Genomic DNA, 27,601 nt, shown 5'->3' on the forward strand with positions numbered 1-27,601 from the left:
CGCCTTGAGCCATCCTCCTTGTCTCCAGGTCGGTGGCAGGAGTGGGGCCTGTGTGACGTCCATCCAAGCGTGTTTTAAAGCAGAAACAGAGCGGTCCAGGCAAGAACTCTGCCAGGCCGTTTGGACTTGCTCTGAGAGAGCCCTGTGTGAGAGAGAGCCCCCTCCCCGTGTGGGGACTTGCTGACCTGTGAAGGCCAAACAGAGGCTCAGATACCATAAATGGTGAAGGAGGCTGAGACGCAGCCACGCACTGAGGCCGGCCGCGTTGGCTGTCTGCACAGGGTTGGGGCCGGCCGGGCCTGGCACAGCGACACCCTGGCTCCATGCCCCAAGGCTCTTGGGGACCTCAAGTCCACATCCTGCACCATCCTCACTCCACAAACTGTGGAGTTTTTCTTACTTTGTTGGCAGCTCCTTTGAGGGCCACTTAGGGGATGGGAGATGACTGCAGTGGAGCACGTGTCCCCACTGTGTCTGCCGCTGTCCTGTCCTTGACCTGAGCTGCCCAGGCCGGGCCTTTCTGCTGCCCTCGGCATGGCGCTGAGCCAAGCGGGCGCGCGGATGTGGAGCCGGCTGCCTGGCGCATCCTGCTCCACCACTCACCCCCTGCAGCCCTTCAGGCCTCACCTTCCTCTTCTGTGAAATGGGGACACTGAGAGTCACCCAGTACTGTGAGGGTTGAATGAATACACATCATGTCCCCAGGACATAGGAATTGCTCAGTAAGTGTGTACTGTTATGACAATTGTCCAGCAGGGCCCTGACCTTTAAACAAAGTGAAAGTTTAAAATCTAAGGAGCCGTCTTTCCAAAGGATCAACTTTGCCACAGTGAATAATTGTCTATCTATAGGTCTGTTTTGGGTAAAGGGAAGAGAAAATCAGCATTAGAGAAGGGAGGCCAGACACTAAAGCCATGGTCTCAGGCACCCCATTCTAGGGGCTCTGACCACAAGAGGGCGCCATGCAGCAATGTATCTCCCTCCGGTTGTCTGGGTTCCAAGGGGGACTTTCTGAGGGCAGCTTCGCTTTCCCTGTAGACCAGCAGGAGGACCATGGCTCAGTGGGAGAGGTCAGCAGATACTCCACTGAAGACCAGATGTGGGGACTCTTTCTCACCTCTTTAGCCTTTTGCCAAGGTTTTGCAATCATCCAGATGTTGCTGGCCCAGCATTCTGGCATGATTTCTGCAGCCACTTTTTCCTGCTTTCTCTGCTTCTGTATCCCTTCCTCCAAAAATCCAGCTAACTCCCTTTCACATATGTCACTTCCTCTGGGAGGCCTTCTCTGATACCCCAGAATGGGTTCTCTTACCAGCTGTACCTCCCTTATTATCATTGTGCTTATATATCAGCAAGTCTTTATTGAGCATCTACTTTGTGCTCAGCTTGTTCTGGGGAAACTTCAGGGAACAGGACAGACAAGCTTGTCTGACCTTCATGGAGTTTATATGTTGATGGGGAGACGGGTAATACTCAACAGCTGGTTTAAGCAAACACTGACAAGCGCTATTAAGAAAATAAGAATAGAAGCGGGTGGAAGGCATCCTCTTTTATTTGGGTGATGAAGGAAATCTCTACAAGGAGGTGACTTTTGAGCAGAGACTTTGGAGAACTGGAGAAAGGTGCTCCAGGCAGGCAGTCCAGCAAGTGCAAAGGCCCTGAGTCAGGAACAAGATCAGCCCACTCGGAACAGTGAGGCGGCCAGTGTGGCTGGAGCACAGTGAGTGGGTGGCCAGGTGTCAGAGGGTGAGTTTCGTGACAGAGGCAGGAGCCCATCATGCGCAGGGCATCCAGGGGTAAGGCCAAAGCATTGTATTCAGTCAAATGTTACTCTAATTGCTATTTGTCTTCCCCGCTAGACTGTAAGCTGCCTCTAGGCAGAGACCGTGTTCCATTCACTATTGCAGGTAAAGCAGGGCCTGCCATGTGGGCATGTGTTCGGTGAATGAATGAAAGAGCAAAATGAGGTCCTGAGTCTCTCCAGCAGTGCAAGGCGTGGGTAGGCATACTGTCCACCTCCTCACTTGCCTGGGGAGCTCAGTCAGTGCTCACTGGAGGGGGCAGGAAATCTACAAACTAGCTCTTAAGTCATCGCCAAATATTCCTTCTTTCCTTCCCCCCAACTCAAGGGGAAAAAATCCCTAGTAGTTAACCAGGCAATGAAAGCCTTCCCTCCTGACCCAGGATGGAGCCTAAAGGATGATTAACCCAAATTCCTGCAGAGCCCAGGAAGATCTGAGGGAGAATAAATTTTCAGTGCATACGGACTGTGTCTTTGGTGGGGGCTTCCTTAGGCTAGAATATTTTAATTTATCTCCTTCTGGGCTAGAATATTTTAATTTATCTACATCTGGAGTATCTTTGTCAAGGCTAAAATTCTTAAGTGACTAGATTTATTAACCTACTAATTGCACCCATTTTGACATGGTTTTTTCAGCCTAATGGTTTATTTATTTAACTGAAGGTCTGCTGGGCTTTTTAAAGATGCCTAAGGACATAAAATGTGGGTAAGTTTTTTAAAAATGACCTCTAGAAAAAAATGAAACTTAATAACCATATTTATTAGAGTATTTGTTTTAACACAAGCGTCTAATGAAAACAAAGGGCACCCGGCGAAGTCAGCCATTCACAATGACAGCATCAGTAAAGCCCAGCTTTTCAGATGACAGACAGCCACTCAGAGTGGCAGCTTTGAGCGCTGACAGCCTCCGTAACTGGAAGACACTGGCTGCCACCTCCTCTCCTAAACCATGCTTGGGCACTTTGTCCACTCTGTGACCGTCCAGTGGGTGTCGGGTATGGACCCTACCCACCCTGAGTTTAAAAGCACTGAAAACTTCTAAAATACTTAGGTTAGCTAAAGAGAAATGTATTGAAGGAGAAGGATAAATATCGGTTTAAACTGGTCTCTTTTTTTTTAAGGACATCAAAACACATATGTCCAAAAGTTATTTAAATTCTAAGAAGGCAAGCAATTAAATGTGAAAGTACTTTAGACCAGCATTTCAGTTTTACATAGGTCGGCTATGACAGAGTTGAGACATGTGGGTCCTTCACGTCACCGAGGGACTTCCAAGTGTGTATTTGTACATTTGTGTCCATATCACAGAGCTTGAGCCTGGCGTCACTAATTAGAGATGTATACTGCACAGCACACTGTGGATCCCAGCTACCATTTACTCACTTGGAGTCGTCGGTCAGGAACGCCATCCAGAATTACGGCGTTGTGTTCCTAGTGGCAGAATGTGATCCGTGCTGTGACAGTGTGGTGAAGTGTGGTTTCCAGACACTCACTGGGACGGGACATTGGGAGGTTTGGATGCTGTGTCGTGACGTTTAGAGTTTGATGATGCTTCTCAGGCAGTAAGAAGGCCGTGGTTGCAATGATCCCAGCTTCCTATCTAGCAACCCTATCATTACTGGTCAGAGATCTCTTTCAGGATGTCATACGTCATTGTTTCCCTTCCTTCTTCTCCTGGTACACTTCTCTTCCCATTTGCTTCTTAGGCTCTGGAGCAGTCAGTGGGGGAAGGAGAGCCACAAGAGAGCAAGGCCGCGGGGGAGAATCTGTGTGCCGCAGATGTAGCTGTTCTGCTGAGTCTCCAAGTAGGTTTATTTGGTTAGGACTCCGGTTAGCAGAGAGGTCAGAGAGCTCCCTGGGACTTAGCAGCTTGCATAGAGGCCCTGCAGATGGACGGGCCTGGCCCCACGTCGGCTGGGTGACAGGGCTTTCCTCTGATGGGCCTCTGGAGCCAGCCCCGGGATTCAGGGAAGGAGGAGGCTGGTCCTGCACCCCTCAACCAGGCTGGACTGTGAGCACCAGATAAAGGATGGAGAGCGGACTGTGCTTCCAGATCTCTTTTCAGTTGGCGATTTACTGAATTTTCACAGTATAGTAGTGTTTGCAGCCAATCAGATTTGCTGTGAAATGGTATCTTGCATTCTCACAACTAAGCAAAATAGCTCAGGTTCAAAGCTTGAGGAAACTCCTTCGGAGATCTGAGAAAAAGGCAATCATTTTCCCTTCCCCTACCTTTCCAAGGGGTCTGTGCGGCTTCCTGCCTGACAAGTGTTGGGAGAGGGGGTGTGAGGACGTAGAGGAGGGCCGTTCCGAGTCCCTTTTCATTTGGTGGCCGCCTCTGAATCCAGAATGCTCTTAAGTTGCTGATGGACAGGAACTGGGACTAAGTCAATGGCCATGACAGCAGTAGGTGAAGGTCCTCTGTAGGGGTGACCCCTGGGGAGCTCCTTAGACGGTGGAGTGTTTCTTGCCAATATGCTGTCTGTTCTATATTTCTGTGTCATCTATTTGAGCACTTTAAATGTAACATTCCATAATTTTTTGTTGTAATCCAAAACAAGTTTTAAATGAGCTGGGAGACTGCAGTGGACCATTTTGAAAGGAAAACTCACTGTTCACGTGAGAACATGCGCATTGAATGCAAACTCGGATCCATAAGAAGGGGCCAGAGAGCAGCATGGAGGCCAGTGGGAGCTGGCAGCGAGCACACATCTAAGGAGAACTTCAGAGTTGTTTTTCCTGCGAAAGCCATAGAACGGAAAGGAAGGACTCCAAAGGGCAGGGCAGGAGAAGGGCTGTGGTGTAGAGGGAGACACCGAGACCACAGCCAGGCACTGGGTTCTTCATTTCAGCCCAGAAGTGCAGGTCCTTGTTCGCATCTCCAGCTCGAGGAACGGGTTTTGCAGGTCACTGTGTAATGAGAAAAGTAAAGCATACCTGCTGTGTGGGTATTTAACTCTTGCTCCAAATGAGCTTTTATAAAAAAATAAAACATCGGGTTAATACCAATTCATGTGAGTCTTTTTAACGAAGGCTACTGTGTATTAGTGTTTTTAACGGGGAACATTGTTTTGACAGAAAAGTCTAGTACGTTAAAAAGCTGGTTTAATTCCTGTAACAATTCTACTTTCCACTCTCGAACTAACTCCACTTTGTGGATGCAGGAGCGATGCTCAGAGGTTGAGTCCGCTGCCCAGCGACCAGCTCAGGCTGGCCCTGCCACTGCCCCAGCCCTGGGCCTTCCGCTCTGCTGCCCTGCGGCCCCGAGGGCCACTGCTCTGATGCTTTTGCTTCAGCAAGAATTTAATGTTTCAGTTCACGTCTAGGAAATGTCTTCAAAAAGTTTCTGATAAGTCAAAACAGAGCAAAACTGGCCAAGGAGGAAGTCAGAGGGTCAGTGGGAATAGAAAGTGATGTCTCTCTCCCTCTCCTTCCTTTCCCCCTCCATCCCTCTCCCACATTCCTTCTCTCTTCTTCCCTTTCTTATCTCCCTTTCCCTGTTCTCCCCTGTCTCCTACTGGTTCTCTTTCCTCAAGTCCTGTTGGCAGCTTTAGTCTACATGGCATCATTTTTACTTGTCAGTAAACTGCTTATACATATTCTTAATCTTAGTTAAATTCCCCGTTGGAGGACAGGCCTGATCCCTTTCCTGTCTCTCGGAATGGAACAGCACGCCAATAGCTAGCCACTCAGGTGGTGACAGAGCGAGCCAGGAAGGGAATGGAGAAGCCTTGGCCAGCTAACCAAGTACCAGGATTGCAAGAGCAACAGGTCTGTCCACGTTCAGCGTCAGGCTCGGTCCTTCCTGGAATGGAAAGGACCGGCAGGGAGAAGGCCGCCTGTGGCCGAGGTCTCAGCAGGACAGTAGGAAGCACAGCGGTGGGAAAAACCAGGGGTATATGTAGTCTGGCCCCACTTGAGCTGGGCAGCCAGCCAGTCACCGGATCCCAGGGACCCATCCCTTGCTGTCTGAGTGCCACAGCCAGGATGGTGACAGATGACAGCTGAAGTGCAACCCCAGAAGCACACATCTCTCGTAACCAGTGACCCTGGGCATGAATACAATGGTAGAAACTCCCGTGGAACCGAGCAGCTGGCCTTTGTTCTCCGGACAGCGGCGGGAGAGAGCCCAGACCAGGGCGCCACTGGCCATGTCAGCCCTGGGGTCTTAGGACAGGCCAGCTTCCTCCTCTGAGCCCCAGCTCCCTCCACTGTGAATGGGGACACAATCTCTCCCGCTTGAGAGGAAGTTAAGGATAACACTCCACAGAGTCTTAAACACCCATCCTTTCAAATCACGAAGTGCTGAACTTCGTAAGGAATTGGTACAATGTTGTCTCAGTGACAGCTGTCAACACCCTTCAGATCTCTGCCTGATTAACTGTGAATGTCCTGGATTGGGGACTTTCCTCGTGTTCTTGTCAGTTTGAGCTTCCCCACCAAAAAGGTCAGTTGGGTTATGAAAGGCACAATACATGTAATTTTATACTTGTTACCTTCCAGATGTTCTAGCTGCTTTACATGTTACTGTTTTTAATCATCTAACAATGCCGGCATTATCATGCACAATACTGATGATGTATACAGTACACTTATCATACAGTATTATCGCTGAGAATTGATGGTAGCTGCGTGATCAGCGTTTAGAGGAGCGACCACTGAGGCTTGGCTGAGGAACTTCTTTCAGCCCTCACAGCTAGAGCTACAAGTTCAGAGCGCCAGCGTCCGTCTGTCTGATTTTATCTGTGCACTGGGTGCGTGGGCAATGGCGGTCTGCAGGCCACGGAGGAGCCAGATCATGTTTGGCTCTGGGGTTACATGAAATACGGGCATGCTGCCCTTTTTACCTGGCTTGGCCCTGCTCTGCTTGAGCATGTCTACCCTGTCAAGGGTCTAGGACATGGGTCCGCAGATAATACATTTGTCCTCGTGGGGGTTCACCTTGGGCACCACTGGAGAAGGCTGGTTTCCTGGGGAGAGGCAGTCTCCAGAACATCTTGGCCTTGCTGGCAGAGGCCTGGGTACAAGCTCGAGGACTGCTTTTGCAGGCTTTGTGACCTTGGGCAAGTCATCTCACCCGAGCATGTCTCGGCCTCGCAGTCAGTAAGGCGGGGTGGTGGGGTTTCAGGGTTCTGTTAGGGCTGCTTCTCTCGTACCTCCTAAAGGAAGCTGCTTGCCCCCAAATGGAGGTCTTCCCTGGTTCCTTCATCTCAGTGCCGAGGGGTTTGTAGGGAGGGTTGGTTGGTTTTCTCACCCCGTGAAGACTTTGAAGTGGTTGAATGCTGGGGAGGACTCAGCCATTCACTAGCCTAGATTCACAGTCACTCTCATCCCATGTGACCCCAGACTGCAGGTCTGAGAACAGGTTCATGCCGCACATTTACTCCCAATCATGTCCCTGTTTCCTCTGTTCTTGTTGTGTGGCCTTGGGCTAGAAAGAGGGTCTGGTTCCCAGTTACTTTCATCCCTCTCCTGGAGGGAGTACAGTGAAAGTTTGTTCTCAATTTACTTTAGATTTATCTCAAGATATATGTATTTCCCTCACCCGAGGATATTTTTCCATTGATTTGTAGATAGAGTGGAAGTGTGTGTGTGTGGGGGGGGGAGATCAATTGTTTACCTCTCAAATGATCCTGGCCAGGGCCAGGGATTAAACCTGTAACCCAGGTACGTGGCCCTTGACTGGAATCAAATCCGTGACCCTTCAGTCTGCGGGCCAACGCTCTAACTGCTGAGCCAAACCAGCCAGGGCTCTCATGATATTTTTAAGCCGGCATTTATAGTCCTAAATAGTATTTGCTTCAGGTTGCATAAAACTGAGTCTGTAATCCTTGGGTGAGGGCCCAGCCTCCGTTTGTTCGGCTGCTGGTGGTAAACCCACCACGAAATTGAGCCTGAGTGGATAGGTGTGAGCCAGCTCCCAGCCAGCCTCACACAAGTGTTATCACTGATGGTGAGTAGTCATACACAGGATTTTCACGTTATCTCTGAAAACTCCTGAAATCCTCTGATGATACCATTACTACCATCATATACAGAATGAGGAAGGTGAGCTTCAGAAAGAGGCAGTGATTTGCCTGAGGCCAAGACCAGCTCAGATCCTAGATTTCCGGTGGCTTTCAGAGAATCAGTGAGCTGCCATGGGGGGCGGGTGTGCCCAGGCCACCTCTCAGGAGAGAGAGGCACAGATATGCTTCTAGTCTAGTCCCCACTTGTCAGCCCCAGGCCAGGACACTGGGCAGTGGGAAGACCCCAGAGAGGATGGGGGTAAGAGGGGCCACCACTGGCCTGAAGGAGAGGAAGCTGGAGTTTTGGGTGTCCCCGCAGCACGGAGGAATAGGGTATATCTGCACAGAGCTCGGTGGAGCTGGGGACTCTGGCCGAGACAGCAGAGAGGCAGGAACAGGCAGGACTCCGGACAGGCAAAAACATTTTGTCCTCAAGCCTTCTCCGTCTGTGCGTGGCAGGAAATTCCTCAACTCTCCCGAGGCAGCCTGCTTTCCTGGCCACTGAGGCCGGTCAGAGAAAGGAGATCTGGGATCCTAGGACAGGCCAGCTTCCTTCAGAGAAGGGAGAACTCTGCATTTCCAGTGCTGGCCCGGCCACCCCCGGCCGCGGCCGAGGCCGCCTGGCTGCCCGCTGTCAACGGCAGCAATGCCGCACCTGGGCAGGCGAGCGGGGTCCTGAGAGCCGTCCTCTGGTCCCGGGCCATGGCGTTACCCCTCGGCTACCGTTGCACTTCAGCTCCATGCCCTTCACGCACCTGACTTGGGGGTTTTCCTCCCAGGCCCCCCGGGCTCCTCCGTCCGCCTCCCGAGGCTGCCGGGAGAGCTCTGCAGTAGGCGGCATTGTGCTTTCCGTGCCGACAGAAAATAGTTCATGAAAAATAAGGAGCTAGGCCTTCCTCAGGTATGTAAAGCAGCCTGGAAAGGTATCCCCGTGGCTGCAAGGTTCCTGGAGACCTGTTATCTGCAGCCCTGTTTGAATAAGAACCCCAAATACCAGAGTCCCTTTTCCCCTGAGCTCAGAGTTTAAGTTAAAGATATCACAGCCCTCTCTGACCCCACCCCTGCCCCCACCAAAAGGCAAAAATAAAAACACTAACAAAAAGAATTCCTGAAGGTCAAGCCACCTGGCTGGCAGGACAGGGCGCGGTCAGAGACTGGGCAGCTGTGAGCTCCGGGGCACCCGGCTGTCCTGGTGGGAAATAGACTCGGGCTCAGCCCCTTTGCCGCCCTTCCCCTTCGGCTCCATGAGCAGGTCACAGCCCGGCTTGGGGAGGGTTCCGAGAATCATGGAAAACCCGGTTGTTAACCGATCTCCCCAGAAATCTGAATAGGGGTGAGTTGGCCAGCCCCGAACCCAAAGCGTTGTCGGAGTTGACGTCCTTGCCTAGCGGGTGCGTTCCCTCCGTCTCACAGAGAGACTCCCCCGCTGGTTTTCACTGAGGTGATATTGGCGTACCATAAACTGCATACATTTATGGTATTTAATTGAAAACCTTCACCACCCCCAAATGCTTCCTCGTGCCCCTTTACAGCCCATCCCCCAACCACTGCGTCAGGCAACCACTGATCTGCTTCTTGTCACTATTTTTACATTTTCTAGACTTTTCTGTAAATGGAATCATCCAGCATGCGCTCTTCCTTCGTCTGGGTCCCCTCTGTGTAATTTCTGTGAGATTGTCCCTGCTGTAGTGTTAAGGTCTATCCACAATCCATTCCTTTTCGCTGTGTGGTATTCCACTGTATGGCTGAATCAGCGTTTGTGTGTTGATTCACTTGCTGATAGGTGGTTTTCAGTTTGGGGCCATTAGGAATAAAGCTGTTATGAATGTTTGTGGACAAGTCTTTGAATAGGTACGTGCTTTCGTTCCTCTTGTGTAAATACCCAAGAGCAGAATCACTGGATCGTATGGTAAAGGTATGTTTAACTTTTTAAGAAACTGCCAAACTGCTTTCAGAAGGGTGTGGACCAGTTTACATCCCCACAGCGTGTGAGAGTTCCCATTGCTCCGCAGCCTCACCCACCAGGGCGCAGGATGAGCAGACGTCTCAATTTCAGCCTTTCTAATGCACGTTGTGCCTTTGGCCCCTCGGGTGCTTAGCAGCCCACGAAATGGCGATGGAGCATCACACGGCGGAGCAAAGCAATGCAGAAGCTTCAGTTCTGTTTTACCAGGGGCAGCAAGAGGTACTGCTAAGTGAAACAGCAAGACGCCAGTCCTTGTATGTACTGTGCTATCGTTGTTTTAAGAGAAGAAAATGAAAGAGTTGCCTGTTTATGTGCCTGTGTGTTATGCACATAGATCACCTCTGGCAAGATGAACAAGAAACTGAAAATGGGTTGCCTCTGGGGAGAGATACCTTTGATGGCTGGAGGACAGGGGTGGGCTGGAGACATTACATGTACTCTTTGGTACCTTTTGAATTTTGTGCCATTTGAGGGCATCACTTGTTTAGAAGAGTAAATACATTTAAGAAAAAAAACAATCTCGTAAGATGCCAAGCCCTGGCTCCCTACCACCCCTTGCCGTTCCCCTGAGGAGCCAGAGCCTGGCGTGGGCATGGCCCTGCAGAAGCCCCGTTCTTCCCCACTACCCAGCAAGAGCGCCCACCTCAGGCTGAGAAACAGGTAGCTTCATTCCCAGTGAGCTCCAGCGCCTCCCCAAACTCAGCTCTTCGGGGCCCGTTTCTGGTGGGAACCAGAACCTGGCAGTCCCGCGCCAGGGGTCATTCAGTCTGTTTGCCCAGTGAATGAATGTTCACCCCGTGTTCTGTTGTCTGCCACCCAGAAAAGAAGAGTGACGGGAAGAGTGAGTACCTTCTGCCCACGGCTCCCAGCAAGCCCGTCGCACCCCGTTTCCTGCAGGGCCTCTCGGATCTCAAGGTCATGGACGGAAGCCAGGTCACCATGACTGTCCAGGTGTCAGGTCTGCCTCTGCCTCTCTTTCCTTGGAGGGGTGTGTGTGTGTGTGTGTGTGTGTGTGTGAATGCAGGCATGTTTGCAACACGGGCATCTCTCCCTGACGCCCCACACAGATCACTGGTCCGCCAGGAAACCACATGGACTGCCCGTCAGTGGACCTAGGGATGCAGAGCCTCTTGGTCCCTCTTTCTGCTTTCTCTGGACAGGACTTTCTGAATTTAAAGTTAAGTGGTCCAGGGAAGAAGACAACCACAGCCAGAGGGCTGAGGGGTCAGTGTGAAGACGTAGCATGGCCAGTGAGGATGGGAGGTTTGGACCGTGAGCCGGAGGGTGTGAGAGCTTCCCAGCTCTCGGAAGATGTTGTCAGTCGCTCTGTTCAAATTTTAGGTGAGAAGGAGGAGCAGAGGTTCTTCTGAAAAAGGGGCTGGTGACGAGCAGCCCAGTATGAGCTGTCACCGCCCTGCTCGAGGCCAGCAAGAGGAGCAAGTGCCCCCTTCGTGCTAGAAATGGTTGCTGGCCACTGTTCAGTCCCTTTGACACTCTGGAGGTTGCCCTCCTGGGTTGTTATTTATTTTATCACAACATACATAATTGCTAGAAAAATGGGTATTACTATTTTATAAAAGGATTTTATTTATGTGTGTGTTATCTCTTTCTTTATTACAGTTTGCACGCAGTATTATTTTGTATTCGTTTCAGGTACACAGCACAGTGATCAGACAATCGTACACTTCACAGTGACCCCCCCTCACCCCCCCAGTATTTCCAAGATCCGCCTGACACTCTACAGAGTTACTACAGTAGCATATCCTATGCTGTACTTTACATCCCGTGACTGTTTTGTAACTAGCTGTCGTACTGAATTCCTTTACCTTTCTTGTCCAGCTCCCACTCCTCTCCTATCTGGCGACCATCAGTCTGTTCTCTGTGTCTGTGAGTCTGTTTCCGTTGTTTTTGTTTAGATTTTGCATATAAGTGAAATCATATATTTGTCTTTTTCTGTCTGTTTCACTTGGCCCTCCTGGGTTTCTAGTTCCTTTCAAACTGCAGAAGCACTGAAGACGGGCCGTGAGCAAACCCCTGGGCTCACCATGTTAAAGCTCCCTGCCCTGCCGGCTGGAGGTCCCAGACAGTCCGGGTGGAGGGATGCGCCCCCTCCCCTGTCTGCACTCCTCAAGTTTGCAGAAACGAGAGGTGCTGTGCTCCCAGCCTGCAGACAGGTGCTAGCGGACCCATGGGGGACAGCTGTGGTCTCCTGTCTCCTGTCTCCAGAGCCTGACACCACCCAGCCACTCGCAGCCGTCCCGCAGCCTCGCTCCTCCTGAAGCAGAGCACAGTGGCTCAGCTCTTACCCAGAGGAAACCTCGCAGACGGGCCTTGTTTTATGCCCCCCAAAATTGCTAGAAATCACCCAGGAAAGTAGACTAGTGGAATCTGAAAATGCTGTCCTGCATGAGCCATGTTTAGACATCCTGTGTGAGCTGGTGCCCTTCCTCACCCTCAGACAGCATTGCAGGGTAACAGCACGAAGCGCAATGGAGCTGCCCTCTGGGGGAAGTGGGGAGGGAGCGACCCCTGTGCGGACCTGCGGTGTGTCAGCGGCCCGGCGGGTTCACCTCACACCAGCCACCCAGTGCCATTCAGGCAGCTTGAATTCTGATTTTGAAAACCATTCTTCCTGGGTTTTCTTTTTCATTTGTGAAATCGTATTTTTTCACTTCTGGGTTCTTCTTCGTTTCCGCAAACCCTGGTGAAGTATTTAGAGGAGTGCGCATCGGATGCTTTCTGTGCTTAATGCGGTTGCAGTCTGCTGTTCCCTGGGCTGGGGGCTGGACCTCCTCCTCCCAAGGCACCCGTGAGGCCGTCAGCTAGGACGGTCCGGATAGGGACTCTGAGGCCTGGTTCAGTCACGTGTTTACTACCGTGTCCCGGGGCTGTGTGCAGAGTTGCCACACGGCTCTGGGAAGCACCTCCTTGACCAGTGCCTGACCCTCCTCCCTGTGCAGGGATTCCACCCCCTGAGGTCATCTGGCTTCACAACGGGAATGAGATCCAGGAGTCGGAGGACTTCCACTTCGAGCAGAGAGGCACTCGGCACAGCCTGTGTATCCAGGAGGTGTTCCCAGAGGACACGGGCACGTACACCTGTGAGGCCTGGAATAGCACTGGAGAGGTCCGCACCCAGGCCGTGCTCACCGTGCAAGGTGAGGCTGAGCAGCGCCAGGGCGGGGTGGGGCGGGTGCTGCCGTGGGCTCTCCAAAAGCGGTCTGGAGGTGAGGAGCCCATGTGGGCCTGCTCTGTTTCCAGCATGGACCCCGCCAGGCTGCGCTTTCCTGCCTTCTTTTTTTTTCCTATCCTCACCCAAGGACATTTTTCCATTTTCTGTTCAGACAGAGTGGGGGGGAGAGAGAGAGAGAAACATTGACGTGAAAGGTACACATTGAGTGGCTGCCACCCCCACGACCCAACCAGGGCCGGGGACAAACTGCAACCGAGATATGTGCCCTCAGCGGGAACTGATCCCGGGTCTCTCTGGACCGCAGGCCGACGCTCTAACCGCTGAGCCAAACCGGCCAGGGCTGTTTCCTGCCTTCTGGAGTCCCTGCGCTCTCTGGTCTCTGGTGACAGTAGCATAGAGTGCTAGGAGGGAAATCTCATAACACATGCCACAGGCTGGCGCTTTTGACATGGCTGCAGCTCACTGGGGTTCCTGCCTTTAGAGAGCCTCCATGTAAGCACACAGAAGGCACTCAGTCATCACATCTGATGTAGACCATTGGTGCCCAGCCCAGGGCCCCTGCACACACTGGGCTGCCTCCCCTTGCTTTGGATATACAATTTATGTTAACATTATCTTCTGAGAATGTAGCCAAGACAGATTGGCCGTGAGAAGGATATGCTGTATCAGTGTATCCAATAAAAATGATTTCCGGACAAGCTGTTATCTGGGATACATTCTGTCTTCCAACTTTCACCTCTATGGGAAGGAGTGGACCCTCTCTCCTGGAAGGCCTCCCTCTCTAACTCAACCCTTTGCCAACTTCCAGAGCCTCAGGATGGCACCCAGCCCTGGTTCATCAGCAAGCCTCGCTCGGTGACAGCCTCCCTGGGCCAGAGTGTCCTCATCTCCTGTGCCATAGCTGGTGACCCCTTCCCCACTGTGCACTGGCTTCGCGATGGCAAAGCCCTCTCCAGAGACACCGGCCACTTCGAGGTGCTGCAGAATGAGGACGTGTTCACCCTGGTTCTAAAGGATGTGCAGCCCTGGCATGCCGGCCAGTATGAAATCCTGCTCAAGTGAGTTACATGTCCTGCCCCCAAATTCCTGCCTCCTGTCCAAGTTCCCACCTGCGACGAGCCAGAGGAAGCACGATGACGTGGGGCTGGGCTCCACGGGGAAGAAGGGCAGACGCAGTGCTGCTGCCGTGCTCTCGCTTCTTCCACCACAATACAGCAGACGTCCCTGGGGACCTTCCCTCTGGGCTCCCTTCTTCACAGTCTTCTGTCTTCACAACCTGCTTCTGTCCCCACCATCTGGTGTATGGAGAACGTGAAGGAGGGAAGAATGGATTAAAATGGGAAAAACGAGGTAGACGGAATGTATCAGTTATCTCTTGCTGTGTAACAAATCGCCCCAATACTTAGCGTCTGAAACAGTAATTGTCACATAGTTTCTATGGCTCTGTAATTTGGAACAGCTTAGCTAGGTGATTTTTGGCCCAAGGTTTTGTATGAGGTTGCATCGAAGATGCGGAGGGGCTGCAGTGTCTGAAGGCTTGCCTGAGGCTGGAGAATTCACTTCCGAGATGGCTCACTCACGGGCTGTTGGCAGCAGGCTCCTGGCCGTGCAGACCTCACCAGGTGGCTGTTTGCGTGTCTTCATGACATGGCAGCTGGCTTCCCCAGAGCTAGTGATCCGAGAGAAGACGCACTGGGATCTGCGGTGTCTTTTATGACCTACCCTCAGAAGTCTCACACCATCACTTCTGCCACACTTTATGTTGGTTAGAAGTGGGTCACTAAGTACAGTTCATGCTCAAGAGGAGTAGAATTAAGTTCCTCATTTGGAGAGAGGAGTGTTGAAGGAGTCACAGACATGTTTAAAGCACAGCAGGGAAGTTAACTCTCCGCATTCCTTTTCTTGTGTTTCAAGGTCTTTCTAGGTTGCATGGGAAGGGAAGCTCCAGGAAGGCACACTGCCCCCTTGCCAATGCCTGCTCCATGTCTGGCCTGTGGCCGGCATGTGGTAGCGGTCTGTTAAATGAATGCGATCCAGAAACGTTCTTCTTCTGCTTTTAAAATGATCTCTTAAAACACCATGCCAACCCCGGGCTGATGGAGACACGCCAGCCCCTGGTTGGTGTAAGCACTGACGAAGGGCGCCTGTCTGCACCTTGACTCTGCAGACAGGATGCTGGGCCACGTCCCAGGGATGGCTGGGCCTGCCCTGGCTCAGGTGCTTGGCCACTTTGTAAGGGGCTTGCTCTCCTGAATACAGTGTTTCCCTGTGCTGAGCCCATCGTGTTTGAGGCTCTGAGCTACGACATGCCACGGCTACTGCCATGATACAGCATTGTTCCTACAATCATCACAAAACCTGGTAGGCGCCCCCTCCACGGGGGTCCTTTCTGCGCATGTGCTTTATACTCTGCTCAGCTGGCTTTCGCTGCGTAACAAACCACCCCCATACTTAGTGGCTTTGAAAAATAGCCATTATTATTTCTTAGGAGTCTGCGTATCTGCTAGGAAGTCCTGCTGAGCAGGAAGGTCTCAACAAATCTCAGCTGAGCTCATGACACATCTGTGGTCGGCTGATAAGATGGTTGTGGGCTGGCTAGTCATGCCGCTCCAAGCAGTAGTAGTATGCTCAGAGCCCACCAGTGGTCTTTGCCTCGCGCCCGAACCAGTTATTCTGAGGAAGGCCAATCTTCATCCAAAATAGGAAGAAGATATACTCTTCCTCTCTCCCAGGCCAGTACAAATTATGGAAACATTATATGTGAGAACAGCGCTGGTCTGTGTGGAAGGAGTAGTGCTTTGAGACAGTTACATCAGTCAAACCAGACATCCTAAAAGAGAGGAGCTTTGGGGGCATTTTGAGGGAAACAGGCTGAGGCTTAGCAACTACAGAACGGCTGGACGGCGGAGGGCCTGTGGGGCAGGCTGGGCAGGAGAGCGGAGGGAAGGGCACAGCACAGCTGTGGGAAGGCGGCCAGGCCAGCGCGGAGGGCTGGACCGAGGTCGGCAGGCAGACTGTCTGGGCCCAGCTGGGGACAGTCATAAAACTGAGACCGTCCCAGTTGGAAGGGACTTCAGATGTTATCTAGCCGCCTCTTCATTTAATAATGGGGGAAACTGAGGTCTCAGGGTCACGGGCTTGCTGTTGGCCACCCAAAGGCCAGCAGCAGAGCCCAGATCAGAATCCTCATCTCTGTCATTAAATCAGATGTTCTTTCATTCCTGGTTTCTCCCAGGCGCACTGGGAACTCAGGGAACCTGGGAAATCGCACTCGAGTCCCCACCCCCGCAGCCCTTGCCCCTCTTCCCGCCCCAAAGTCCAGTCTTTTCATTCCTTTGGGAGGCTGGTGCCTTGGCCTTGGCTTTGTCCCCAGCTGAGAAGGAGCAAGTCAGTGGAAAGTTCTGGGGAACGTGTGCCAGGCCTGCCGGGGCCTCGCTCCCCTCTTGCTTTTCTCATCCTGACAGAACTCGGGCCTGGAGCAGGACAGAACGCCCTTCGAAGAGGCCGGCGGGCGGGGGGCTGGGAGGAGGCAGGTGGAGGGCTGGGGCAGGGGTAACTGTGGTGGGCGCTTTCTACCTCCCCTTCTCTTCCCTAGCTCTTGTCTGCAGAACCAAAAGGGGACACATCAAGAAGTGTCCTCCATGTTCCAGCTGAAATATTTGAAAGATTTTAGCTTCCCAGGAAATTAAATCTTTAAACAAATTTTGCATATGAACTCGATTCCAGCGGTGGGTGGTTTAGAGTAGAACGGGATCTAAGGCCTTGTACCCACGGAGGGGGCTTCTTATTTGGGGGTTAGGAGGTGGCACCAAAGGGCTCTGTTGGTTTATGAAAGGTGCGGCTTACAGGGTGCCGGCCCCACATCCTCGGGGCAGCCCTGGGCCGGGCAAGGGGCGGGCCTCAGCCTCAGCCCCTGCACAGACTGAAACTGAGAATATGAAGATACCAACGTGGCCCCCAAGCCTGTTCCAGCTGCTTAGGTATCTGGTGTGTAGGTCCCAGGCAGTAGGCCTCTCTAACCTTTGCAAGCTGTGAACGAACCAGGATTTGCCTCAAAGGCCCTGCAGAGATTTAAGTTCGTGGCTGCAGAAGGCATGACCCCGAGACCACCCGTAGGGATGATTCACTTAGGGGGCCAGCCATGGAATCCCAAGTTCTCCACCTCCCATCTGCCTCGGACTGCCCGGGGGCTCTGGGTGAGGCCTGGGAGGGGCTGAGGGCAGGGAGTGGAAAATAACAGAAGCCCTCACCTGTGTCCCCCCCAGGGAGGTAGAGCTTACTCGGCCCAGGAGTCAGGACGCCCCACCATTTAAAGCTTCTGCGGAACTTGGCTGGGGTAGAGCAGGACCATCTGGTCAGTGTCTGCTCCTGGTTTCTGCCTCTGGGCTGTGTTCTGCTGGTGACAGGAGGAAACCCGGTTAAGGAGATGCTGAAAACCTGGCCCCTGGGCACCCTGTGCCCTTGCTTCACGCCAGCCCTGCGCGCCGCTCCCTGCGCCCGAGAGAAAGTGGGGAAGACTGGCCTGTTTCTGGGTGCCAGGGGCTGGGCCTCTCCCCCAAATCACCTCCCGTGCTTACTCTACAAGTGGACCCCAGTGCCATGGCCTTCTGTGTCGAGTGTTCAGGGCGTCATGAGGGCCTCTCAGCCTTCCCAGGGCCTGGCACCGAGGAGGTGCCTAACTGCTGCTGGTTGAGCAAAGGAGCACTGTGGGCTGTTGACTTTCCAGGCATGAGGCTCCCTGAACCTTGAATCTGTGCCCCCCTGAGACTCGAGCACTGAGGGAGGTGGCCAAGAGGGGACCCCACAGATTAGAGGAGGGATGGGGCAGCATAGACCAACCTCTCCTCCCTTCAAATGGTGCTAGGACCGGGGAATGAGCAGCAGCACAGAGCCCCGAGAATCATATGCGGGGCCATGGGCTGCCAGTGTCTGACCCAGGGTCGGCCCTCCACGGGGAGCAGAGCTCCATGAACGCGTGCTCAGATGTCTGTTCATGTGGGGTGACAACCACGGACCTGCAGGTGCAGGTGCCCCCAGGTCAACCTCACATACATGGGAATGCGTGCATGTGGTTGAGCTGACATACACACATAGACAGGCACAAGCACATGTCCCAGAACAGATTTGTACTGATGAGCACTGTAGGGTGGGGTAGGAAGGTCACAGGTGTTGGATTCAGGGAGACGCATGTCCCAGCCTCTTTCCCTGCTAGTTAGCTCTGTGAGTTTAGGCAAATTATTTTACCATTATAAGCCTCATTTTTCCTACCTATAAAAATGGTGCTGACCCAGCCTCCCAGAGCTGTCATATATCAACGAGATGGATTTTGTAAGGAAGCTGTCACAGAGCTTGGCACATCTGTGCTAGGAGGTAAGGCGTGCCTCAGCCCCCGGAGCGCCGGTAAGAGGGCTGTGTGCAGCGGAACGACTGGGAGACGCCACAACCCCAGCATGGCCTTGGATAAGCCCCTGAGCCTTTCCTTACCTTTCACATGGGCATAATGGTTCTCTATACCTCACTGGGCTGTTTGGGAACAAGAAAAACAACGGATGGGAAAATCTTGAAGGCTGGAGGGTGCTGTATAAAGTGGGTGGTTATCAGCATGAAGAGTTGCCCTGGGCTCTCAGACCTACTCCCTTTCCCCGTCAGAGCAGGACCTCTTGGCTGGTCAGAGCTCAGAAACACCAGCAGAGGGCAGCCTTGGGCCCCAGGGCTGCGCTGCTGCCCTATGTCCACAGCGCCCACGCTTGGAATAGCCACTCCGCTGAGCAGAGGGGCCTCAGCTGGCCAACCACCAGCTCAGGGAGACTGAACAGTGTTAACAGTGGGTTGAAGAGTCCAGAGCCTCCCCCATCTGAAGGAAGAAGAGAAAGGACCATCCTTTAGGGAGACACCTGCTAGGTTTCAATACAAAAAGTTCTGATCTGAGGGCACTAGCCAATGGGTAGGATTAGAGGTGCTTTCATTTCAGGAGGAGGCTGAGGGGAAGTAGCGGATGGGGGACCCTGTGAGGAGACTGTAGTAACCAGCCCTGTGTTAAGGGAGCACAGCGTCAAACCCAAGGTGCTGGGCAGGCTGACCGAGGCCGCACAGTCTAGACGAGCAGCTCCACCACAGCCCCATCAGGTGTGGTCGTCACTCTTCTTTCAGTGACTGAGCGACCGGTTGATTAGATTTTGTGATGTGCTTACAGAAAAGTATTTCTACTTCTGGATGCCTATCTTAGCTGTTGTCCAGAAGATTCTGGCGAGCTAAGGGGGAGGGGAGGGCGGGAGCCTGCCCTGAATCTAGATCTGCAGTGGGCATGTTGGGGGCACCGTCAGAGCAGGACCCATCTTTCCTGGAGCCAGCAGCCAGCCGGTGGTCAAGCTCCTGCTTGCCCTGCCCTCATCACAGCCCTCGGCCTAAGGAGCCCTCAGCTTGGAGAGACTCTTGATCTGAACTGATCCTTGATCTTTAGGAACCGGGTTGGCGAATGCAGTTGCCAGGTGTCACTGATGCTGCAGAGCAGCCCTACCCGAGCCCCCCTGCGGTGAGTGCCCCCCAGGAGTTGACTGGCAGGCCCCATGCCACCACCCACTAGCTTCTTCCTGGCCCCTGCAGGCCCAGCCCAGCAGCCCAGCTTGTTTGTGTCCTCCAGCTGAGGCTGACCAAGCCAAGAGGGAGCGATTGGAAGGCAAACGAGGGAGGGAAAGCTGGGGAGGAGAGAAGGGTGAATTTTTTTTTTTTTTTTGCACACACCCTTATAAGGCTACTGAAGTCATTACCGATGTAACAAACCAGCTAAGCAAGCAAGCGCCTCTCACCAATGTTCCCTTCTATAAACACAGCTTGGCCAGCCCCCACCATGCCTTCCCCCTCCCCTCTGCCCTCCCTCCCTCAGGGATTTGCTCTCCCCTGATGTTTCTTTTTCACCCGGCCCCTTTTCCTCCTGCTACTTTCCTTTTTTCCCTCACTGGCTGCAGGGGGAGGGAGCCTGCCAGCTGTGAGGGCCTTTGTGGCCGAGGAGTTGGTGCTGATGGTGCTGATGGTGGATGCTATGGGACCCTGAGGCCTAGCTGGCCAGCAAGAGGGCACGGTTGGCCAGAGGAGGAAGACGGCGAAGGGGTGCGAGGGGTGCTGAAGAGGCGTGTGGAGACCCGGCAGCACACGGAGGAGGCCATCCGCCAGCAGGAGGTGGAGCAGCTGGACTTCCGTGACCTCCTGGGGAAGAAGGTGAGTACCAAGACCGTGTTGGAAGAAGACCTGAAGGAGATCCCAGCTGAGCAGATGGATTTCCGCGCCAACCTGCAGCGGCAAGTGAAGCCAAAGACGGTGTCCGAGGAAGAGAGGAAGGTACACAGTCCCCAGCAGGTCGACTTCCGCTCCGTCTTGGCCAAGAAGGGGACTCCCAAGACCCCAGTGCCTGAGAAGGTACCGCCTGCCAAACCTGCTACCCCAGATTTTCGCTCGGTGCTGGGCAGCAAGAAAAAATTGCCAGCAGAGAATGGCAGCAACAATGCTGAGACTTTGAATGCCAAGGTGGCAGAAAGTCCCAAGGCCGTGGGCAATGCCCAACCTCTAGTGTCCTTGAAACCTGTGGGCAACACCAAGTCTGCCGAGACCCCAAAACCCATGGGCAATGCCAAGCCTGCTGAGACCCCAAAACCTGTGGGCAACGCCAAACCAGCTGAGACTGCAAAATCCATGGGCAATGCCAAGCCAGCTGAGATCCCGAAACCGTTGGGCAATGCCAAACCGGCTGAGACCCTGAAGCCTGTGGGCAATGCCAAGCCAGCTGAGATCCCAAAACCGTTGGGCAACGCCAAACTGGCCGAGACCCTGAAGCCTGTGGGCAATGCCAAGCCAGCTGAGATCCCAAAATCCTTGGGCAACGCCAAACCGGCCGAGACCCTGAAACCTGTGGGCAACGCCAAGCCAGCTGAGACCCCAAAACCAGCCGGGAAAGAAGAACTCAAGAAGGAGGTTAAGAATGATGTGAACTGCAAGAGGGGGCATTCAGGAGACACAGATATTGGGAAAAGGTCCGAGAGCCCAGGGGCAGCCCCAGTCTTCACGGAGAGACTGCGAGACGTGCATGTGGCAGAGGGCGAGAAGCTGCTGCTCCAGTGCCAGGTGTCCTCTGACCCCCCGGCCACCATCACCTGGACGCTGAATGGAAAGACACTCAAGACCACCAAGTTCATCATCCTCTCCCAAGAAGGTAATGAGGGCAGGGGCTGGAGGGCAGGGGCTTTTGCATGAGGGTCACTGTCAGCTCATGGAGGCTTGGTCTTACTGAGCACACTCATAGCCCAGAGCCTCTGTGTTCCCCTCACTCACAGGACAGGTGCCCCCCTCGGGGGATGTGGGTACCCACTCCATTCCCGGGGGTGTGGGTAGGAGTCTGGCTCTGTGGCACATGCCCAGGTCTCAGCATCAGCCCAGCAGAGCCCTCCCAGCCCTCCCAGCCCTCCCAGCAGCGGCTTCCTCGGGGCACATGGGGGCCTGCACGAACACCCCACAGCTCCAGCTTGGAGAAGACAGCTCCCCGGCTTGGAAATGGAGGCCCGGGAGCTGGAGCCCACCCAGGGTTCTGAGCTCGCAGCTGCTTCTGCAGCAACATTTTGTGTTTGGGGAAGGCTGTGAGTGATGGGATGGCACAGGACTGATTTGGGGTCAGCAACTGAAGTCTTGATAACATTGTGGGTCTGAAGGGACCTGTGGGGGAGCCCATACTCCTAACATCCCCTATGGCTCACACTCACCGCCGACAGAGCAGCTCGCTTCCTAATTTGGATGAGACTTCTGTTTGCTGCTATTTCACATTCTTGGGTGGTGGGGAGGAGAGGGGGGGTGCCCTAAGGCCTGCCATCTGGGGCCTTTCGGGGTCTGGAGTTCTGGAGAAGCGGTGGGGATAAGAGGGGTATTTTCCATAGACCCTCAATTTGGTTTGAAATGTTTTTGTGAAGCCCAAGCCTGGGAGAGAGCTCCGAGACCAGCAGCAGACTCCCTCACCCACTCTGGTGCTAGCGTGGGAGCAGTCTGGCCTGAGCTGGAGGCTGCCGCGGGGCAGGGCAGGTGCGCAGCTCCCCGGGAAGTGGCACTCCCCTTGGGGCAGCCAGCTGCCACAGCAAAGGCCCAGGAGGACAGGCCCCGTCAAAGCCAGATCAGCTGGGGTGTCAGAAGCACCCCCACACTGTGCGGCTCTCCTTCCAGTCCTACGACTGCACTTCTCCTCTCTGTCCCCGGCCCCTGGACCTGTGTCCGTCCTTCCTCCTGAAAGCCAGCCTGAAGCTTGAAGTTAGCAGCAGCCCCTCCGCTCACGGTGCAGCTCCTCTTTTCCCTCTGCATCTTAGACAGCAGACCTGGAACAGCAGAGTATTTTAATGAATCTAAATGCTGAAGCAGTAGAGGGGAAATTGGCCAGGAGAAAAAAAATGTTTTCTTTTCTGCTACTGTGTTGACAGGACGACTTTCCCACATGGATAGAGCCATACTGGTAGGGCCCTCCAGAAGTCATCTCATTCCTCCCCCTGCCGCTGCCTGGCCAGCCTGCCACACCTAGGTGGGCGTGAGGTTACCATGGTGGGCAAGGTGTCCAGGGCAGTGGATGCCACAGCCTCCGTCACCCCCATGGGCCCCTCCCAACTGGAACGTCTTTGGTAAAACCGATCCACAGCTTTGATCGGGAGCATTTCCCAGGCAGGTCGGAGGGTGGGCAGCTACCGTCCTTGGGGCATGTGTGGCACACACAGGCCTGCACGACGTGATGTCCATGGCAGCACCAGCCTCAGGGAGACTGACATTCAGATAGCTGCTCGGAGACCTGCAGGGAACCTGCAGAGCCACCAGCAGCCACTTACAAATAATCCACTCAGCTGAGCAACACAAGCAGACCTCAGCCCTGGCCTAGACACACCTGAGCCCTCAGATGTGGGCTGCTATCGCCCCGAGCGCCTGGAGTCCGTTCCGTCTCTGGCTGCTGAGAGGTACAGGGCCCAGAGGCCTGGCTCGCCAGCGTCACCTCGCCCAGAAACTCTCAGAGGGACAGTTTCGGCCCAAAGCAGAGGAAGAAGAAATGAAAAGAAGGCCAGCATAAGAAGATAGAGACTGGGAAGGGGGTGGGAGGGGATTATGGAGACAGCAAATCCAACTTTAAAAAATACTCCGAATATTTGCAATTCTCCTTTGAAAAATAAGAATAGCTGGCATTTACTGAACACTGTGTGCCCAACACTGTCCTAGACATCTTACGCTCTTCACTCATTTAACCCTCGTAACCACTGCACTGCCCATCTAACAGAGGAGGTCAGCACCTTGCTCAGGGTTGCACAGCTGGTTAGTGGCAGGGCTGCGGTTTGAATGCAGGCAGTTCTGAGACCTAAACCACCAGGACACGTTACCTCTGAGGTCATTCTCGTTAGCATATCAGCATCCTGGTGCAGCTGAGAAACCTTTCGTGATCGATCAGCTCACCTAGAGAATGGTCTCTCAAAGAAAAATACTAACGGCTCTTCCTCAGCACTGCCCACGGTGGTCAAGAGGCTGAAAGACGGGTGGTGCCCTAGGGCTTGCCAGATTTCTGGTATTTCCACTGTAATGGAAGAAGCCTGCCCTGAGACAGGCCTGTCTGTCTGGCCACGGTGGAGAGCGCCTTGTCTCAGAGTGTCAGCCCACTTCCTCCTGTCCACCACTCCCTCTGCAGCGCTTCCCTCTCCAAGTCTTCAGATCCTCGGTTGAACAGGGCGCAGCAGAAAGCCTCTCCTAGTGCGTTATCAGGGGCCACTCCAGCAGGCCCCGCCGTGGGAGTCGGGCCCTTGGAGAGATGTCAGTCAATAGAAAGAGAGGACACACTCACTGATTAAACTGTCTGTCGAGTGGCTCTGGTGAGCTTCTGGGTGCAGGAGGAGAGGGCGCCGAGTGGGGGGCCACCAGTGGAGAGAGCTGAGCCGAGATCGGAAGGCGGACGGTAGGCCAGGACCCCCAGCCCGGAAGATTGGTGTGGGTTCGCGGGCAGGGGCCCAGCAGCACCAAGCGCAGGCCTGCTCACAGCACGGTCTGGGCTGCAGAGGAGACGTGGCCGCATTCCACCTGGTGTCACACTGAGGAACAGGGAGCCATGAAAGAGTTTGAATGAGGTGCAGTGCACCCAAAGCTGGGGCTTAGGGGGCCTGATTGACTCTGTGCCCAAAGACAAGGAGCCTGCTGAGGAGGTTCGGGAGAAAGGCGGCGAGGCCTGAGCTAACACGGTAGGCCTGGGCACCACAGGACACAGCCAGTGCAGGAAGCAGGGACAGTTCACAGAACCTCGGCGTGGAAGGATGGGGTAGAGGTGTAGAGAAGAGGAGGGAGTGGAAGACCACTGAGTGTCATGTCTGGGTGACGGTCGCAGTGACGGCGTCAGTGGACATAGGAAGCTGTGGTTTGAGGTGCTTTGTAGGGAAGATGGACGGGGCGGCTCTGTGGGTCTCCCAGCCCTTTGCCCTCCACAGCATCCTCTCTGCCCCACCTCCTGACTTGGAACTTGTCTTGTTCCACTACACCGAACCCTGTGCTGTCTCCTCTCCTAAGACCAAGATTCACTTTCTCCAGGATGCCTTCCGAGACTTGTCACCACCTTCGGCCACAAGAGACTCCTGTGCTCTCCTCCCCCCACATCAACAATAGAGCAACCTGCTAGTGGATGCTCTATTTACAGGTTTCAGGGGGCTTCTCTGAACCTGTAACTTGGATAGGGCTTGTGGCCCACAGGCCCCATGAAACAGGATTATGTCCACCCCATTTAGTGCCAAGAAGAGCAGAAGAATTGTGACAGCAGCCCGGTCAGTTGGAGTGTCCATTAATTCTCAGAGGGCCATGTGGAGGTGTCCTCCTTCCTGCATCTCCCAGAGCGGCAGGACGCCTGGTGTTCTCATACAGTGCTGGGCCTGCCCCCCAGACCCAAGGGGTGGCCCGCCAGGCCCTCCTGGACCTGCAGCCTCAGCCCAGGAGTGGGAGCTCATGAGCCCAGGGGGCTTGTGCTGCCGAGAGGGACTTTCATCCTTGTGCCTTGTTCCCTGTCCCCAGGCCAGACTTCTTTCCTGGCAAACATGTCTCCCAGTCTAATAACACGGATTCATTTTTGTTGCTGTTGTCAACCAGTGATTCATTTTTAATTGCCTTCAGTGTGAGATCTTGCAAAAGCTTTCTCAAAGCCTCTGTACATTCATCCTACAAAACACAGGAATGTATGTAGCACCTTCTAGGTATGAGGCAGCATTCTGTCCCTTTTCATTGGAGGCACAATCCACTCAAGAGCTCTGAGTTAGGAAGGATTCTTTTCCTTTAAAAAACTACAGGTATGCCTTGGATGTATTGCGGGTTTGGTTCCAAAGCACTGCGAATAAGCAAGTCGTAATGCAATAAAACGAGTTGTAATCTGCTGGTGAAAGGTTGCTACCTTCAGTTTTTTTTTTAAAACATGGTGGCTCCGAAGCATGGTGAACTGGATATGCCTGTATGTTATCTTCTTCCAAGTAGGTTGTAGTTGATTCAATGCTCATGACTTCCTTTTGCATAAATCTTACCAGGTTACCTGCTGCAGAAATGTGCTTTTGTCATTCTCCGAATGGCAAATATTTTTTTTTTTTACTGTGATTGCATTCCAGGCCCAGGAAAAACATTCATAAAGTGTGGGAGACAGGCATCGGTTTCAGCAGCGGTCTTGAGAAACATGTTTTGATTAAGATGAGCTCAGGGCACGAGGTCCATCTATGGCTGAGAGAGCTTAGGAGTGACCTGGATGGCACCGTCCCTGAGGAGGTGACCTGGAGCTGAGGTGCCCTGTCCAGACATGCCAGGGGAGCCAGGGCCTGCTGGCTGAGGGCAGCCTCGGAGCAGTGTCCAGGGCTCCAGGCCGCTCCCTCTCACCGTGCACACCCCGTCCTCTCCATACCCCACACACTCGGAAAGGAGCCAGGTCGGGGTCCTCGGCTCCAGGACCATGAGAGGCTCTCCCCAAGACAGTTTAGCTGAGCCATTCATTGGTTTCCTTGTTCTGTGGTAACCATTCCCATCCCCCTCACCTCCTTCTCAAAATTCCCCGCCAGGCTGAGGCTTCTCAAAAAAAACTCTGGGAAACTGTTTGCTTCTGGAGGTCAGGAATAAACTGTCCCACAGGAAATACCAGATTCTTCAATCTGCACCAGCGGAGGCTCCAAGCCTGCCTGGGGGCCTCCCCCAGCCCAGCATGTGGCCAGGGGTCCAAGCTGCCTGTCTGCCGCTTTCCCTGGTGAGGGGCGAGGGCTGTGGTCTGAATGCTCCTCTTGTCCTGTGGTCTCACCACTGTCTTGGTTTAGGGCCGAAGACAGCTGGGGGCTGAAACCGAAAGGCAATCAAGGATTTGAGCAGGATGTGCACCGGGAGTGGGAGTCTCGGCTCCCAGAGCCTCAGTCTCCGACGGAGGGGGAATTGCACGATGGGGTCTGTTTCCTCTAAGCCTCGAGTTTGGGGGCCAGAGGTCATCTCAGCCTCTACTACCCTTCCAAATAAATGGAAATTTCTCTCCCTAGAAGAGAGTTAGCGTCATTCCTCCATTCTTGTGCCTCTGGTGAGAGTCGGGGGGTAGAAGGCCCTCTCCACCTCTCTCTGAGGTGACGAAAGACCGGCTCTGAAGGGAGGCAGGTCCAGAGTGCCCCTCTCCCAGCCCACGTTCTCAACTCAGATGCCTTTCCTGAAACACCAGCTCCAGGGGCCCAGGCCACGGTCACCTTCTCCCGACAGATCCCACAGGCCAGTGCCCCTGCTGGACAGGGATCCCACCCTCGCCACCCACCTCTTTGCTCAGAGCTCCTTTGTCTAAGATGCTTCGCAGAATCACGGCTATAAGCCGAGCAGAGCCGAGTGGCCACCGCTCCTAAAGCCGCCTGCCTCCTGCCGTCGCGCTTGGCGACGTCCCAGTGTGCACGGCCTGTGTGCCTCTGCTCTGGCCCTGTGTTAATGGCAGAGCCCATTTCTTTCCCTTCTTTGTACCTCTTCTCTGTAACGTCCTCATGAGAGAACTCTCTGGAAGGGGGTTGGGGAATAGGAGGGAGTATGTTTGCAGATCAATTATTTTGGACCTGGGTTTTCAGCAGAAAGTGCCCCAGCTTTCGTGGGGAGGCGGGTTGGTTCCCACTCCAGGGCAGGCAGTGGACCCATACCTGGTCGCTCAGCAGTTCTCCCTCTTCCTCTCCAGGCTCCCTCTGCTCCGTCTCCATCGAGAAGGCACTGCCAGAGGACAGAGGCTTATACAAGTGTGTAGCCAAGAATGGCGCCGGCCAGGCTGAGTGCTCCTGCCAAGTCACTGTGGACGGTAGGTCGTGCCCCCCATCGCCATCACACCCTCCCTTTGCACCATACCTGAAGAGAACTGCGCCCAAGGCTGCCGTCCCTACCCAAGGCATTCCTTTCGTGGGTGTCAAGCCATCTTCTCCAGAAACACAACAAGAAGGAAAGCGGGAGCCCTATTTGATGGTCCTAGTGGCCTTGCCCCACTCCTGGCTAGGGGGAGGAGGAGGGGCTCACCTTGTCGCCACCTCTCCCTAGTCCTGGCCCCGCCCTAGATCCTTGCTGAACGGGGAAGCTGGGCACAGGGCAAGAGGAAAAAAGACACACCCACAGGAAAATGCCTG

The 27,601-nt window shown here is 53.9% G+C and overlaps 1 protein-coding gene across 2 annotated transcripts in view; it reads left to right on the forward strand.

Moving 5' to 3' along the window:
- Positions 1-27,601, forward strand: part of MYLK (myosin light chain kinase) — a 178,591-nt gene that overhangs the window by 78,439 nt on the left and 72,551 nt on the right. For both annotated transcript variants that reach the window (XM_036242952.1, XM_036242953.1), the window contains exons 11-16: positions 10,596-10,733; positions 12,736-12,933; positions 13,777-14,026; positions 19,429-19,500; positions 19,934-21,171; positions 27,166-27,282. In XM_036242952.1, the coding sequence (XP_036098845.1) occupies positions 10,596-10,733; positions 12,736-12,933; positions 13,777-14,026; positions 19,429-19,500; positions 19,934-21,171; positions 27,166-27,282 (2,013 nt within the window). The remainder of the gene's footprint in view (positions 1-10,595; positions 10,734-12,735; positions 12,934-13,776; positions 14,027-19,428; positions 19,501-19,933; positions 21,172-27,165; positions 27,283-27,601) is intronic.

This window comes from Molossus molossus, unplaced genomic scaffold (genome assembly GCF_014108415.1).
Source record: "Molossus molossus isolate mMolMol1 unplaced genomic scaffold, mMolMol1.p scaffold_m16_p_5, whole genome shotgun sequence".
In the NCBI taxonomy this organism is placed as follows: Eukaryota; Metazoa; Chordata; class Mammalia; order Chiroptera; family Molossidae; genus Molossus; species Molossus molossus.